Source organism: Limanda limanda, chromosome 1, assembly GCF_963576545.1.
Source record: "Limanda limanda chromosome 1, fLimLim1.1, whole genome shotgun sequence".
NCBI classification, from domain to species: domain Eukaryota; kingdom Metazoa; phylum Chordata; class Actinopteri; order Pleuronectiformes; family Pleuronectidae; genus Limanda; species Limanda limanda.
In genome coordinates, this window is record NC_083636.1 from 15,266,543 (window position 1) to 15,284,132 (window position 17,590).

The 17,590-nt window shown below is 42.0% G+C and overlaps 2 protein-coding genes across 2 annotated transcripts in view; one reads left to right on the forward strand and one right to left on the reverse strand.

The window, feature by feature from the left end:
- The window catches only part of cacna2d4a (calcium channel, voltage-dependent, alpha 2/delta subunit 4a), a 70,903-nt gene that overhangs the window by 28,989 nt on the left and 24,324 nt on the right, over window positions 1-17,590 (reverse strand). The window lies entirely within an intron of this gene.
- lrtm2a (leucine-rich repeats and transmembrane domains 2a) lies at window positions 1,803-15,947 on the forward strand. The gene is made up of 6 exons (XM_061074483.1): window positions 1,803-1,881; window positions 12,461-12,690; window positions 12,988-13,113; window positions 13,631-13,719; window positions 13,998-14,155; window positions 15,427-15,947. Exons 1-6 carry the CDS (start codon window positions 1,803-1,805, stop codon window positions 15,945-15,947), a joined length of 1,203 nt encoding a protein of 400 aa, XP_060930466.1.

The following is a 17,590-nucleotide window of genomic DNA, read 5'->3' on the forward strand; positions in this document are numbered from 1 at the left end:
CTAATGTGACTTTAATCACATGCAGGAAATCCATCTGCCGAATATCCTTGCTACATGCCTCTGCTCCTTTGTCAGGAGAGAAAGAGAGGGGACAAGAGAGATGGGAATGAGAACGAACGACCTGTTGAATATTGAAAGACAAAAGGTCAGAAAGAAAAAGAAAAATGACAGCGGAATAAATGTAGGAGAGAAGACAGAGGTAGAAACCTCTCTTGGAAGGGAGGATATAAAGAAAAAGAAGAGAGAGCTCAGAGATTAGACAAGTGTTTTATATTTGCCTCAGTGTCTGGCAGGTACTAATAGCAGTAATGAAAACACAAATAGCACCACTGGGGCTTGCACACACCATCTATAATAATACAATACACTAGGAAGGTCGTGGAGGAGAATTTTAATGTCCAACCTGTGTTCCTAATGCACTTATTTTAACCTCCCCTCCCCTACAGACATTTCCTGCCTTGCCTATATTTTTCCTTATATCCTTTCATCACTGTAACTGCACAAGTATTGACAGAGTGCAAACATGTGAACATTCACTTCTATTTAACTTAATGGTAAAATGAGCTGTGCAGGAAAAAGTCTGCCTTTTCTCCATAAACATTGAACAGCAACCTTATCGGATTAGTTCAATATACTCATTGGGTTATCACAACACTTTGGGAAGATGCAATCCAGCGTTTGAAAAAAAACACTTGGCCCAGGGTTTGTGCCAAAAATTAATCATGTGATATAAAGGTTACGTTACGTTTATTTTTCCCGTGGTTATTTGAAATTCTTAAAACTTGATTTTACTGTATTGTCATTCGATGAAAATATTTTCCCTATTTGCAATGTTGAAATAATTCCTGCAACCGCACCAAAATTGAATGGATTCTTTCGAGGGCCAGGCTCCATAATTGTTGATTTTCAATGTGTGGCAACAGTCAGATACCATAATCTCTAAAAATATCAGAATTTCAGAAACTTGATTTTGTCTAGTGGCAACATCCTTGTAATTGTTTACACAGCAAGCATCAGATTCAGCTCGGGTTAGCTGTTGCTATGTTACCTTCAGTTATTCAACCAAGAGTTTTAAGGGTTTGAGCTGAACTCTGCTGCCACATGACACTTTCTGCTTTGCTCAAGGGTATACTAGCAGCATCACAAGTGCGAAAGCACACAGCCATTTATGTTCCTCTTCAATCTGCAGTATATTCTGTTTATTCTCAAGCTTTATATCTCTCCGTATTTTGAGAATTCTACCTTTATACTCCTTACATGTTGTCTGCATTACATGTTTTCCCTCCATCACTCTCTCTCCCCTGATCCTCCCTCTTTCAGTGTCATTCTCTATCTCTCTCTGTCAGACTCTGTGCCAGACAGTGCCGGTAGGGGGTCTGTCTGTGGGAAAGGCAAAATGATTGTTTAAACTGCCAACGACTTACACATCAATTATTAATGCCCATGAAATCCCGGGGGGCCGTTTGTCATATTTGGGCACGTGCACATACGCACACACACATTCACATTGTATGCACACGAGCTATGTTAGACACACACATCGTACATTTGTATGGGTATGTATGAATGTATGTATGAATGTATGTATGTATGTATGTATGTATGTATGTATGTATGTATGTATGTATGCATCTACGTATCTTTGTCTTTATCTGTCTGTCTCACTTGTGTCTTCTCTCTCTCCTCAGGTGTTTTGGTGTACCTTTTCCCAGTCGCCGCCCTAGTGGAGGCTGCAGGCATGGTGGCTTGATGCCCCCATAGCCCCGCTCCTCCAACAGAGGAAGGCTACAAAGCTCTGTGTCATGCCCCCCCACACCCACCCCCCTGGCGGGGGCACTGGCCTGCCCCCGTCCAGTGATGCCTTCCACTTGGCCAGACCTGGTGAGTCAACAAAAGCCTAAAAAGCAGATCAAGAGAAGAGAGAACCTGACAAGAGGAGAAGGAACAATAGTCATCCGTTTCTTATCAACTCGGCTCTATATTATTCTCATCTATTGTACTCCTAACTACGCATGAAAGGAGGAACACTGTCTGTTTTGACAGCTGCTAATGTCAGCATGCCCAGCATGCTTGAACACACACACAAACACACACACACACAAACACACACACACACACACACACACACACACACACACACACACACACACACTCACACACACACACACACACAAACACACACACACCACAAAGGATAAGGGCATTGAGAATGCTGTGGCCACACGCCAGGTCCTCCAGTGAAATGCCAAATTACTGTATACATTAATACAGCCAGCGGTCTGTAGAAACCAAACAGAGTAGGTTATTTGTCTCCATTTTCCTACAAATCCATTTTTACCTTTCTCATTCCCTATACAATTCCTCTTCTTTACTTCAGACCCAATTTTCCTTTCCTCTTGGTCCAGACCCTTCCTCTGCTAATAGGCGAACAAGGGAGCTCCCTCTCCGGATTATTTCTCTCCTCTGTTATACATCTAATATAACTCAAACATACACTGCATTCTCAGCAGAAAAAATCATATTGTTAGAAAAGAAACATGGGACCATATAAATGGGGATCTTTGTCCTCCTGTTTAAGAGGTATTGTTCCAGAGGCGTATGGTAAAAACACCCCCACAAACTGCTGTGTAGCACGATAACTCTAAATAACAGGGTAACGCTATGTGTCACAACCTCCAAACACCCACACCCCTAAGTCGATAGATATACCTCCCTGTGAGCCACTCAGCCTCCCCCTGTCTCTATCCCACCACCTCATACCTCTGCCTTTTTTCTCTTCACCTGTCCTTTACCTGCGTCCTTCCTTCCACCTCTGCATTCAAACTTCAGTCCGATTTAATTCCAGTATTTGCCTCTTACTAGATTTCATCTCATTCAAGTTTGATCACTAATAATATCATAACACCAATATTGCTTGAAGTCTTGAAGGAATAGGAACTGAAGTAATCAAAATGTAACACAATATTTCCTCTATCTGTCTCTCTTCAATTCAGTAAACTGTATTGACACCACTTCTGCATTACCATTATTGCAAAAATGTTTACTCAAATTCTCATATGCTCTATCACTGTCTCTTGCAAAGCTTGGAAGCTCACTAATCTTTGCTATTCCCCCACACGCATTGTCACACACACACACACACACACACACACACACACACACACACACACACACACACACACACACACACACACACAAACAGATTGAGCTGGAGTGTGCATTTAATATGAGTAGAGAAGGGTATAAGAATCAATTTAATTCTGATTTAATGACTATGTCAGATGACTACAGTACTTAGAATCAAATAATCAAGGGTGCTTTACCTTCCAAAATGGAGGAAGTTCATTTAGAAATTAAAGAGACCGCCGCTAATTCGGTGCAAACGTCTGAAATGTCACAAAACTCAAAGGTGTGCTCTCTGTGTGACAGGAAACAGATTGAAAAGAAAAAAGAAGTGTTAGTATCCTTCAGTGTCAGACACTGTTGGGTCATTTTTTCAAATAATGGCTGTGAAACTATGATGGAGTTTTGTCACCTACATGGGACAGAGAGCGATATGATTTTTCTCAAAGGTTGTAGAAGAAAGAATGTGTTATGGGTGTTTTTGAGTGTCAAAGCCAATTTGAAACCACTGTGGCTGACAGCAAATGTTCTTGTGCCAAATTATAAATAAATGTATGTATCTCATCACAGTTCATTGCATAATTTATTTCACAAAAATGCCAATATAAGTGATTCTGAAATTGGGTGGTTTTCAGTGTCTGCTTTTATTCATCCAAGTAAAACCAAATACTTCCAGTGATATAATAAAGATACAGATTTTTTATTATAGTCTCCTTTATTATGAGTTTAGAAGATAAAGCATATAGCTTAATTGTAGCTTGCTAGGTTATAAAGACTCCTCTGTCGGGTGTTCATCCTTTCTGTTTAAAATTTACAAATAAATGTTGGTAATCCTTTAACATGTTTGTTGCTTTCTGTCTTTCTAACAAATACATTTTGCTTCTGGAAGGTAAATTATATTTAAGAATAACCCTGACGATCAATAGTTTATACTGAAGGAAAAACACCATAAAGAAGAATTTCTCAACCATGACAACCTCCGTTTTTCTCGTTACAAAGCATGAATTATTTAATAACCATTGAGGTATAACCCATTACAAACCCTAGGAAGTTCTAGAAAGTGGTACCGAAATACCAGAAAGCTATAAACAAGCGGTCTAAACCGGCTTGAAAGTGAGAGAGAATGTCAAAGAAAAAAACGGCAAAAGGTTAAACTGAGAGCAAACTAATGACAGAAAGAGTGAGACAGAGGAAGCAAGGGAAAATATGGAAACAATGGGGAGTGAAGAGAAGGAGGAGGAGAGAGGTGAGATCAAAGCGGTGCAGTGAACGGGAGAAACACTGAGGAGAAGAAAGGATGGAGGAGGAGAGGCGAGAGAGGAGAACAGTGAGGTCTATGAGCGACACAGAGACCATATGGTGCCTCTAGGCCGTCACGATCCCAGCAGACTGTCTCATCTGACACAACACACACACACACACACACACATTTGCACACCAGAAAGTGTGCATTCATTCCTATTCACACACACACACACACACACACACACACACACACACACACACACACACACACACACGGATCATACAGTGTGTTCATGTTACATTCCAAGACAAAGCCGGCAGATTAACTGACCACATAGCTTCTAATCAAAAGAGTGACAGGGAAAGAGAGTGGGGGTGAGAGCAGTGAGGATTTGGCTTCGAATGGAGACCAAATGCACCAACTGAGGTTAAAGCGTTTGATTTGGAATGGAGCCACAGTACAGTGACTAAGGTTGTAGCATTATGCCTCAGAGCACAGCTGTAATACAGCGCAGTGACTAAGGAAGCAGCATAAGGTTTAGAACGGAGCGACCGTGGGGCGAATCCCACTGCGGTGAAAACTAACATCTCTGTCGGCCTGCAGCTGCCAGGTTGTTAAATCGAGTGTTTTTAAGATATTAGTCAGCTGTGGGTGTGTTGTTACAAACCAAATCCACTGTTGCGTGGTTAGTACCTGGAGTCACTTTATAAACACTGGGGGGATGTGGGGTTTGGCATGGAGCCACAGCAGTGTGACACAGTGTGTTGTCTACGTGTAGCATTAGGTTTGGAGTGCAGCCTGATCCGTTCACATAGTGTTACATGAGACAGGGAGTTAAGCAGAAACTGGAGTGACAGCTTGTTGGCAAACAGTCGACAGCATCTGGCTGTATGTGATAACGTAACCGCTAAACGAAGGGTTCAAAAGTATGTAAAGGAATTGGATTGATTTATTCTTAAATTTTTCATGGCATTGCCATTGAGATGGATTTTCTACTGGTCTGTAGAAGTGATATAGGAACACAGAAATAATACCTTCTATCTTCTGTCAGGTCACAGTGGCTCTGACCCTTTAACCTCTTTAGTGGATGAAGCAAAGTGTTGTGGTGATTTTAACATCAGCATGGTTATGAGTGGTTACGAGCATTGTGTGGGAAAGCCTTCTACAGCGGAGGTGACCTTGTACTATAGTGCCAGGTGTACACGATGTTTGCGAAAAAATACATGCACATGACTGCAAGCACAGTACACCGGGTTCCTTTTCTCAACTCATATAACCACAGTTTTTTGACCAGGTACAACAGGAATGTGCAACTTAGTATTGGCACACTTTAAAAGGACATTGGCAAGGTTAAATCTGAACAATACTCTGCACCACACACAGCACCACTGCAGTCCAGCACTTGACACTGACACAGAATTCCACCATTAAAAGCTATTTCAGTAAGGGTCTGATACGATGCTGACAAGCAATGACGATCATAGCAAAGCCAATTCCTTTAATAAATAGAGACTAACTCTCCAGGTTGTGACAGAAAACAGCTGATAATCGTTTTGTATAACATAGTTATTTGAGATGTGTTCGATTTGCCTTAATGAACTCTCCATAAGCCTCTGAAAAGGTGATTTTATTAGCAAGATAAGATATCTGAAGAACTGTGCAACAAAGTCTTATTTTAGGATTAAAGACTTGTTTATAGTCAACGTTAGATCCGGAAACGGACAAAGCCTTCTGTTTTGATCCAGCTTACAGACAAAGCAGACTTAACGGAACAGAACCACAACAAATCATGAGGGGCACTGTGGCCAATAGTTCAAGCGAGACAACAATGGAGGAACTTTTTGCTAAGAGACTTTTTGGTAAGAAGCTAAAGGAATATATATACTCAGAGACAAACAGCTGCACTTGTTCAGCCTAAAGCGGGTTTAAAGGCTAACTTATTTTAATAACAATTTGATTTCAATTTCCATTTATATGTTGTAACAACTTGGCAAGAGGAATTAAATAAACAACTTTTAAGTTAAATTAACAAGTAGATGTAAACATAACCTTGAAACCTTTTTCAAAGCAACCTACTTCTTAGATTTTTTTAAAGTAAGATTAACTTGTCAATCTCCCTACAAATCAGTTTACAGCTAAATAAAAAGGCTCATAAAACATCTTTGTGCATGTGTGCGTGCATGCTTCTTGGATCAATACCATTTGTCTCTCCATCCCTTCTGAGAAATAAATGGGCATACATTACGACCTGTCAAAGATCCAACACAGAATCTTTTCTAGTCACACTGATGCAAAAGTGACATCAACGCCGAGCTTCCTTTATTTTATCCTCAAATTCTGAATGTATACTCAGCCTTTTGAAGGGTCAGTACAAAATGATGCAACATCCATCAAAGTGATGGTTCTGCAGTGAAATCTGTACCTGTTGTTTGCTGAGACTGCTGCCTCAAGCTTTACTGATAACTTTTTTTTTTTACATAACTTCTTTCCCCTTTATCTCTCCCTCTCTTTGTCATACCTGCCACTCCCGCTAATTAATAGCCACCATCACAAAAATGATGTCACTGCGTGTCACACACTCCCATGGGCTACGCTGTTGTGTGAACGAGCATGTGTGTCACTACATATTGGTACAGATAGCACGAATTAGAGAGGCAGATCAGCCTACACGTTACCCACTCGCCCCTTCAAGTCAAAATAATGATTCAATCTCACCGATGCAGAATTAATGAGAAATGGAGGCAGAGATGGAGAAAGCGGAGAAGCTGGTAGAAAAATGAACGAGCATTAACACAGAGGGAGGAAGGAGAGGGAAAGACGATGGCAGAATAGGGAGCGATAATTGGAGGTGAACCCACAGGGAGAGGAGGAAGAAATAATGTACAAAAATCAAGTTTGGAGACAGTCTACTCCTCTACTCCTCTACTTCGTCTTTGCTCTCCTCATCATGCTGTCAGCAGGAGTACAGCCTAAACCCCCCACACCGTGTCTCTGCTTATCCTCAACTGCTGTATGTGTATGTGTGTGTCTGTGTGTGTGTGTGTGTGTGTGTGTGTGTGTGTGTGTGTGTGTGTGTGTGTGTGTGTGTGCACGACCACGACGTCCTGTGTGCGAGTAAGCGATTATACACGGTTGTGCAGAGAGGCAGAGAGGTTGTGCGAGTGAGAGAAAGAGATAATGTGGTTAAGGGATTGAAATTTGATGTGAACCAAAAAAAAAACTTATTTCCCTATTCCTCCTCTCTTCACTTTAACATCATCTAGAGCACTTGGTTGCTACGGTAACACAGCATTACATTGTCAATGTTGAAAAATGTGGCGGTACTGCGGGGACCTTGGTATTATGTGTGTGTTGTGCTTTTATACTGAGATAGTGAAGCCATGCAGTGAGTCATCAATGGAGGCAGGATACAATACAGTGGATATAGAGATTCCAAGACACATGCACGCATGCGCAAACACACACACACACATGCACTGGCTATTTTCCATCTGCTACCTAAATCAGGTCTCAAGTTTCAGTGGAGATCAGATGTGTAACAGCTTCAGACACGTCATACAGAAACTGTTGCTGCTTTAGATACTTCCTTAAACACTGTAGACGTTATCATGGCTACAATTGAAACAAACTGGAGCTCAAATGTCACTGCAAATACTTAAACCATGTATACAATATAATACGTTATCAGCCTTTTGATTGTGCCATCTTCTCTGCTATCAAACCATTGGAAGACTGAACAGTGTTTTTCTTTATTATCATTTTGGATTATTTGACAATTTAATTAAACTAGATATATGGATCTACGATTTAGATATTTAGGACATTTACAAATCTGAAATAAAAAAGAGAAATTCAGAATATTGTCACATTTAAAAAGCTATAAAAGTCTTGTATAAATTGATTAACAAATGAATGTTTCCACACAAGTGTTGAGTTTATGCTTTTGTTGTTATCTAGATCATGGTATATTGTATGTTGTATCAAAAGTCAATCCTAGACTCAGTGTTGCAGCAGCAGGATAGATTTGTATCAGACTCCTGCAGAGCATCGAGTAAAACATTTACGAGTTAGAGAAATACAAGTGAGTGAGTCTGTTGGCTGGAGGACAGCTGGTCATTCTAGTAACAGGATATCACCAAGTCTGCTGCTTGCAAGGAAAACAGCTTGGCCCCTGGTAACATGCAACTGCGCTCAGTAAAAGAAGTGTCAGTGGTGATGACATCATAGCCGGGTCCAGTGTCACCAACTTGGGGCCCCTGGATATAAACTTACGGACAGCTGAGGCCCCCGGAGCTGTCTAAAAGAGTTGCCTAGGAGACAATGTCAAACATCACATGTCATCTTTACCCAGAAATCAATCTATCTATCTATCTATTGCGATAAGAGTCATGATCCAACAGGAACATCTTTTTGCATTTTAAAGGGACTCTTACCTTTGTTGCATTTTTACACTTTTTTTGGATAAGGTTAAATTGGTATTAATAAGGTAATGACACTCTAAAATGCAAGACAGACCCACCAGGAGTAAAAACAAACAATTATTTCACTCTCATAATATTTAGTGAAAACTTCAACCAATAAAATTCTTCGGACCGAAGGACCTTATTGGCCGACAGACCTGTCTGTTTGCTGCATGGACATGCAGGTTTTCCGTCTGCTTCTTGTGGCGCACTCGGGCCCGCGTCATCAAGGCATGTGAATGTAAATGTATATTACTTACCGAATCCATTGCTTTGGTAAACAAAAACTCACGTGCGTGCGCGGAGGCAGTAGCTTGTAAGTCTGCTTGTAAATAAAGTTTCTTCAAAAAAACACTGCGGATGGGAACGAGGGGGTGGGGCATTGGAGGAAGGCGGGATGATTTGAATGTGCTGTAATTCTCAAATGCAACAAAGGTAAGAGTCCCTTTAATAGAGTGTCTTAGTTTGTTTCTTGTCCCTAAAAGCATTGCCAGTCTACATTTGCCCTAAATGGCAGCACTTTTGACATCATGTGTTTTGGGATTCTTATAAAAGATTCAGTCTGAAGTCTGTTTGGACTGAATTGAACTGCACAGAACCACTCAAACGTATTTGGACAGAACCGCCCTATCTTGCTCCGACTGTGGCTGCATTTTCCCCTCTGGTTTGGCTGCGTGGAGCGCTACAGCGGAGAGAGGATCTGGAGCAGCTAGAATAAGCATTAAAACAACAACCACCTCCTCCACCATGAGAGCAGCTAAAACCACTCATAAATGTTGGAAGATAGGCTTCAGCACTGAGGGAGGCAGGGGGAGTTAAACTGTACAGTAGTGAAGGGAGAAGAGAGGAGTGATGAGGAGGGGGGATGGGGGAAAGGAGGAGTGAGGGGAGAAGAAGAATAACTTTACAAAGATGAATGTTGCAGGACAGCAACCACAATTTTAAATGTGACATGATATGATTAGGATATGAGTAGGACGCAGCAAAATAAACACAATTTCTCGCTCTCTGGCACTCTCTCTTGGCTGTTTAACATCGCTAACATCGCTACTACCTCTGAGCTACATTGTCCACACAGATATCGTGCTCCACTCTACCTTTTCTGACCTGTGCAGCTAAATATCTGCCCTCCAAAGCACTTACACTACAAAGTAAGACAGCACCTGACTCTTCAGGTCACTGTAAAATCTCTCTTTCATCCATTTATGAAGGGGAGTTAATTTTTCCCGGAGATTAGGATTATACCACAGAATCCAGCAGAAAGGATAATGGATACAGGAATAGACGAGAGTCCAGCACGCAGATCTTTCTCACGAGGCCCCCGTCTTTATTCTCTGAGTTTCTGGTATGGAATGTGTCGGCTGTGCAGTGTTCTGGTTGAGAGAGGTCATCTGATGCCTGCCAGGTAAAAAAAACTGTCTGGGAAAAGATGCTATTCTTAGACTGTTGTCAGTGTGTGTATTCGCAGAATGATACAATGGCATTTCCAGAGATTTGCACAGTGTTACACTCAAGATTTTTTAGACGTGGAAACTCAGGTTTCAAGTTTCAAGGATGAATGCGATAAATATGATGAGATCCTTCTCTAAATATGGAATAATTTTCCAAACTATATATATTGGCATACTTTATTTTTTAAAGGGTATATACAATTACCCATGGGGAGCTGAGATGCATGAAACATAACCCTTTAAATTAAGATAATAAAATTGGTAATCCAAAATCTGTCTTGAAAGAAAATTGCTGCTCTTGCAATCCAGAAATGACACAGAATTTTATTCCAGCATTTTCATGGAAGAAATGGAAAGGTGTAAATAAATGAAGGCTGAATTTTTAATTTAGCTGCTTTAATGCCATGGTCCTTATAATGCTGCCTCTGAATATCTGCATCAAAACTGACTTGCAGATTATGCAATCCCTCATTTCTTCTGATATCACATCCATCCATCTCACGTTCATCACAATTATAATTAATTGTTTTTAACACATTGCACATCGGACTTGCCAGTAAAGGGCTATTTCACAGCGTTTCATCACATCCAGAGCCAGACAGCCAGGATGTGTGGTGAAAGGAAATTAAGTCTTGATTATGAGAGGAGAGGAAAGAGAGAGAAAATGAAAAAGATGAGAAAATATAACAGAGAGCGGGTGAGACATAGTGTGACAAAAGACAATGGCACACTGAGAAATAGATGCTAACAATATGCAGATGATGCAAGTGATGAAATCTGCTGGTGAAGCAAGAGAGGCTTGTCAGAAAGTGAAAAGTGCTGCGTCTGTGTTTGCAGTTAAGACACAAGTTTTCTTAATATCACACTTTGTTGGTGCTTAACACACTAACACCCACCCACCCACCCACCCACAAACAAACACACACACACACACACACACACACACACACACACACACACACACACACACACACACACACACACACACACACACACACACACACACACACACACACACACACACACACATACACATACTCACATATTCACACATAGAGATAAAGCACAAGTCGTGCTGATAAGCCATTGGATGGAAACAAAGTCAGCCACTGTAACAAGACACAGAGGGAATACACAGCAGCGCCGAGAGATTCAAAGTGAAAGGAAATGAGAAAGATAAAGCGACTCAAGTGGGAGAGAGAGAATTACCGAATGTAGAAATGGACCGACAGGCACAAAGGCAGAAAGACTAATATAAATGAAAAAATAAATAAATTAAAAGACCTGAATTTACAGAAGGAAATCACAACAGAAGTAAAAAGAAAAAACATATATATTATTTATTTAGAATGAGAGGAAAACAGGGACAGCCACAAGGGCTGGAAAAAGAATGAAAGAGGCAGAAACCAGAGAAAATAACGAGTCGAGAATGAGTGCAATGTTGGAATGGCTGTAGTCTGCAAGATAATTAAACAGAGGGGATTTCCCTCGTGAGTGTCACTAAAGAGACTTCTTTGATCTGAAAAAACACACACACACACACACACACACACAAAGACAAAGACAAAGACAAAGGAAAAGACAAAGACAGACACACTCGCTCATAAACAAAAGTATAGAGCTGTCTTTTGGAAAAGCCATAGCTTCATGACTGCAGAATAGACTGTTGCCATGAAAATACCTAGAGTATACTAGACACACACACGCACAAACACACACACACACACACACACACACACACACATACACACACACACACACACACACACGCACACAAACACACACACTCCATGCTCTGATCGTTCAGGCAGTCTGCGGCTGACATTTGCAGAATAGCTGGAATTAAAAAACTCAATCAGACAAACGGTGACGACTCTGACCCTTGGTGCAGGTTCGAAGTTTTACCATCCATAAAAACACCCTTTGAAAATGGAAGTTTTCTATGTAATTCCAGTATTTAAACAGCATATCAGAACCATAGGAATGTATTGTATTCGGAAGTAACTGCTTTTTCACAGTCAGTTTCTTTCCTACAAAAGTAGTCTATAAAATGCACAGCAATACATAACTGACTAATTAACTATTTTATATCCTTTCTTTCTGCTGAAGTCGTCAGGAGGAAGTAAATAACCATGTTTATTTTCCTCTCTTCTTCTCTCCAAACCCGTCACCTCCCTCAGTCTTCCTCTCTGTCCTCAGCCTTCTGGCAGTACTGCTGCCAGCGGCCTCCTCCTGCCCTCCTCCCTGTCTCTGCTCCTCAGATGGTTTGGTGGTGGACTGCGGGGGCCGGGGACTCTCCTCCCTGCCTCCCCTGCACCTCTTGCCACCCGGGAGCCGCTCCTTCCTGCTAGCCAACAACAAGCTCGCCTCGCTGGGAGCCTCTGCCTTCGCTAACCTCTCCTCACTGGAGGTCTGCAGTCCATTGTTTACTGTTGCCAGAGAAATGTTTCTTGGTCTCACAGTTAAAAATTGTTGTGGGTTGTTGTGTTGATGTTGTCTGTGGCGTGTGCACTGTTTTCTGCACTGACCTTGCAAAGTGAATTTCGGAGCGAGAGTCTCATAATGAACAAACTAAACTCTGCTCTCAGTCTAGAAAGTAAAGCAAAGTTCACAGTTTTCAAATCTTATTTTTAATAACTTCAGCTAATTGTTGAACATGCAAGTATGTTTTTAAGAAAGTGAAGATATTTTATTGTTTGTGTTTCAGGAGCTAGACCTTTCTAATAACTATCTAGATAATTTACCAGCTGGATTATTCAGAGACATGTCCAACCTGACGAGACTGACTCTGCACAACAACTCATTAACAGGGATGGAGAAGGACCTCTTCCAGGTGAGCACTGTGTATGATGCATCTCACTTACAAGACCAAAGAGCCTTTTTTCAGCTAAGACGTAGTATGCAAAATTTGATATTGTAATTAAGAAAAGACCTCATCTCAAAAAGCTTGTAACATGCACATTTAACTTGTATAAGGCGATATTCCATCTAATTACTCACTCACTTCAATAAAATACTTTGTTAATAGCCAACATCAACTCCTTGGTGAGGCTTAACAAACTGTTTAGGAGTAGCGCCAAACTTGAGCAGATATGCTGACATGACTGGGCTCCCGTCCAGCTGATAAATTAATAACGAAACCATTTGCTCAACACTTTCATCCACTTTTATCTGAACCAAGGCAATGTGTAGTATGTGGTGGTGTCAGGACTTTGCTTGGTAACCTTTGTTTTAAACAAGATTAAGTCATGAAGTGATCCTAGCTGTGCACTGGGGAAAGATACAAAAATAACCATTATTTAGTGTATTATACTGAGACTCAACAATCTAAACCAATGATGATTCTACAGGGTTTGGGGGGCCTTCAAAGACTGGATCTGTCCCTGAACGGACTGTCCTCTGTTCCTCTGGGGCTACTGGATGAGCTGCAGAGCCTCAGGTAGACACATATCGACACAAACATTCACATTTCTTCATTTTAACATTCCCTTACAGAGCCCCAGACCAACACTGGAGTATGATGACAATCCCAGATTGTGAACATCCTAACAATCCTACAATGAGAGGGTCAATCAGATTTTTGAGTGGGAGGATTGATAATAATAGCAAGAGGGGGTTGTGAGGATGTTAAAAAGAAGGATTTCCTGTCTACAGTGTGAGCTGTAGATGTCAACTATTACCCAACAGTGAATTAATTATATTCTACGTATTCCACAGGTGGCTGTCTCTGTCGGGCAACCGGCTCCATGGTTTAGAGAGGGCAGCGTTTGAGCCCCTCGCCAACCTGCAACATCTGGAATTGGGAAACAACCCGTGGGAATGTGACTGCAACCTCCGTGAATTCAAACACTGGATGGAGTGGCTGCTGTACAGAGGTGGGTGCTTGATCTCTCTTACAGCAGCTTTGGATAGGGTGTGTTTGAATAAGTGGAAAGCACAAGAGGGCAAAGAAGTCATGAGTTAGTGGGCGAAAACTAGAGAATCCAAGTTTTCCTCAGAGACATATGAGGTTTGCTTTTCCATGTCTGCATCCACTGTGCTTCTAGTGCCAAAATATATTTGCACTGGTGTCTGAATGCACATTACCACCCTCTTTGTGCATTTGTGTCCAGTGTTGTGTTACCCCACGTGTCTCTGCAGGCTGTAAGTACATCAGATAACCACAGCTGCTCTCTGCTCTCTCTTCATGTGTAAAAATCTACATTCACCTCAGCGCCTCGAGCCTCAGCTGCCCCGCTAATGAAGCATCTCTTCTCTTTTCTGCTCCATTCTCCTCCCTGCTTCATTCTGCTCTCTTCTGCTTTGCTGGGCTCCGCTCTCCAGCTCGGTTCAGAGACAGAGACGGACACACAGCGACGGGCCTGATCATTTAATAATCACCAGCGCAGCGGGGAAAACAACAAGGAGGCGTTTCATAGTTGAACATGAGAGCGTGGCAGTGTCTGTTAAAAAGAGTATAGATGATGCACGATGTGTGTTATTGGAAATAACACAAAGCACCGAACAAGAGGGAAAAGCTTAGTGACAGCAGCCTGTGTTGACTTATGTCTGCTTCAAACCACTTCAAGCACACACAGCTGCGATATTTGGGGATATTTGGAGAGAGAAAGAGCTCTATTTGAAGAAGGGATTCTCTTGTCACACAGGGATAAATGCATCGGGTGGCTAAATACCACTTTCTTCATTTGGTCTTTCTACGATCCTCCGTTGTCGTTGCAATGATTCTGATGCTTAAACTGTCTGAGTGCACGGACCAGTGGTGTCTAACATGTGACCAAGAGACAAATACTAAGCATGGAGGCAAAGAAAACGTGTGATGATCACAAAGTACATCCTCCACTCTACTGCTACCGTATGGGAATTAGTGACTCAGATGTTTCTCTCTTCGGAACACACACTAGAGCTTTGCTACAGCTAGGCATGTCATCTTATGAATTATAGACGAGCTTAGTTGAGGCTATCTTCAACTTAGTGTGGAGGGCACAGCAAACTCTCTGTGAGTGTTAAGTGATTCATGACTCATCCTAGATTTGGCGTAACCACCCGCCTCACTGTCTTTTCCTCTCTCTCAGTTAATTGGTAGTACTTCACAGGCCCAAGGCATTTAATAAATGACCTCTCCATGTCCTCTTGTCTGTACCTCTAGGGGGGAAGGTGGACGCGGTGGAGTGCACGCTACCGAAGGATCTGCGTGGGCGAGACATCCGCGGTGTTCCAGTGGAAATGTTCAACTACTGCCTCCAACTTGAGGACGAGAACGGAGGAGGTGAGAGTTCTCGTTCTGGACAGAAAGGAGGTCCACCCTGCAGCAGGAACGCTCTTAACCCCAGTGGAGCGACGCCAATTACTGACAACAGCGTCAACACTGGTGAAGACTCCTCTTCGAGCAGAGGAGGTGGAGGCGCAGCTGGGGAGGCCCCATCGGATTGTGTCCGTTCTCGTTACAAGCCTGTGAGCGTGCGCCGCGCCATAGGCACAGTGGTGATTGCCGGCGTGGTTTGCGGCATCGTTTGCATCATGATGGTTGCAGCTGCGGCCTACGGCTGCATCTACGCCTCCCTGATGGCCAAATACCAGAGAGAGCTGAAGAAAAGGCAGCCGCTGATGGGAGACGGTGAGACAGACGGGGAGGACAGGGAGGATAAACAGATCTCCTCTGTGGCCTAGTGGAGTGTTGGAAGGACGATTGGCGTGTCATAGGTGAAGGTGGAAAGGGTGATAATTTAAAGGGCTCAAAGAGGAAAGAGATGGAAGAGTTTGCTTCATGCACATAAGACAGTTATGGTATCTCTCCCTCTGACTCTCAAACTGACACCTTTTTCCCACTTTTTGTCTTCCTTTCTTTGTCCTCTTTCTATTTTTAACTCTCAGTCCCTCTCTCGAACAAACTCCCTTGCACACATACCTTATCTGTTCCCTGATTTTCTCGACCATTTGCTGACATTCTCACTGCAGTATTTGCTCCCAATCATCCGTCCAACTCCTACCACCTACTACCACTTGGCCAAGAGAAACAAATAATATTAATGTCATATAATACATATCATTTAAGCTGTTACAACACACTTGTGGTCAGTCAGTATTAGTAAAAGGTGGATTGAATTTTCAGGGATTTACAGTATATTCAGTGGTGTTTGGACCAATATTCATAATAATGATGAGAGGAATGCACGGCTTTGGTTTTGTTTGTATCTTTCTCGTCCAAAACTTTGACAAAGCCAGTAGTTTCTCCCAAAAAACCAGGACCCCAAGCCAGGACCCTTCACCTTTGTCTGCCCTAATGCTCCTCTTATGTTCCTTTGGACCTCCACATCCCAAAGAAACAGACAACACTGGAAAACATGGAGGAAACAAGGAAAGCGTTTGTGGATAAACACAAAGAGATGTCATTTAAATAGTAAACACCTCTTGAAATGGGGATAGTAAGATTATATGTTGATAGTGAATTAAACATGGACCCTCCCATGTCTCTCGTGACTAAATGTACGGCAGGAAACAATCTGCTTTGACTAACTAATTCATAATTTGTGGATGACTAGAAATAGACGCTGTCTGGACCATGTCTGCTTCCCTCTGGATCTTCTCTGGACAAACAACATCCCTCCAGTTTGGAGCTGATATGTGCATGAGATTCTACAATGGATGTCATTTATCATTTCAATGGCGAACAAACCACTTAACTGAAATATTAATTGTATTTAGGCTTTTGCTTATTTGATGCTGGTTAAATGATCCCGGACAATTTTTCTGGTATGACTTGGAGTAAGCTTCGTTCAGAGATGTCTTCACAAATGTTTTGATGAAGCGGTTTAAAGGACCAAAGAATATATTTTAAGGCATATGCTCTATGTTCCGAGATCATTTTCAGACTGATTTCACCTTCAGAGGTTAAAGTTTGCTACTGAAGCACAGAAAAACTATCTCAGAGAACCCTGTCTCCTGGCAAGGACTACAACAATCCATCTAAGGACTACAAAATTCAGACTCCTGCACTTTATTTCCCTGATCAGTTCCCCACTGGTCTCCCTCTACTTCTCCCTCCCTCTTTCTAAGATGGAAGATTTGCCCAGAGGGGTTATAATGAACAAGGGATTTAACAGAAGACGCTGCTATTTTTTACCCCACCTCCTTCTTGTCCCTTTATCTCTCCATCCATATTTCAATCTAGCGCTATTTATGGAAAGTTGTTCACACTTCCTTAAAGATTACCACCTTCTGTCTTTCTTTTCCCCTCCCGTATGCCATGTTGTTGTCCCTTGTGTTTTCCCTAAAGGATCTGCAATATGCAATGGAAGTTGTGTCACTTTGAT

What these genes read in the sequence shown, in the direction of transcription:
- lrtm2a (XM_061074483.1), top strand. Translation starts at nt 1,803, where the DNA reads ATGCCCCCCCACACCCACCCCCCTGGCGGGGGCACTGGCCTGCCCCCG. An exon ending in CTTCCACTTGGCCAGACCTG is followed by an intron (nt 1,882 to 12,460) that starts GTGAGTCAACAA and finishes CACCTCCCTCAG; the next exon opens with TCTTCCTCTCTGTCCTCAGC. An exon ending in CTAACCTCTCCTCACTGGAG is followed by an intron (nt 12,691 to 12,987) that starts GTCTGCAGTCCA and finishes TTTGTGTTTCAG; the next exon opens with GAGCTAGACCTTTCTAATAA.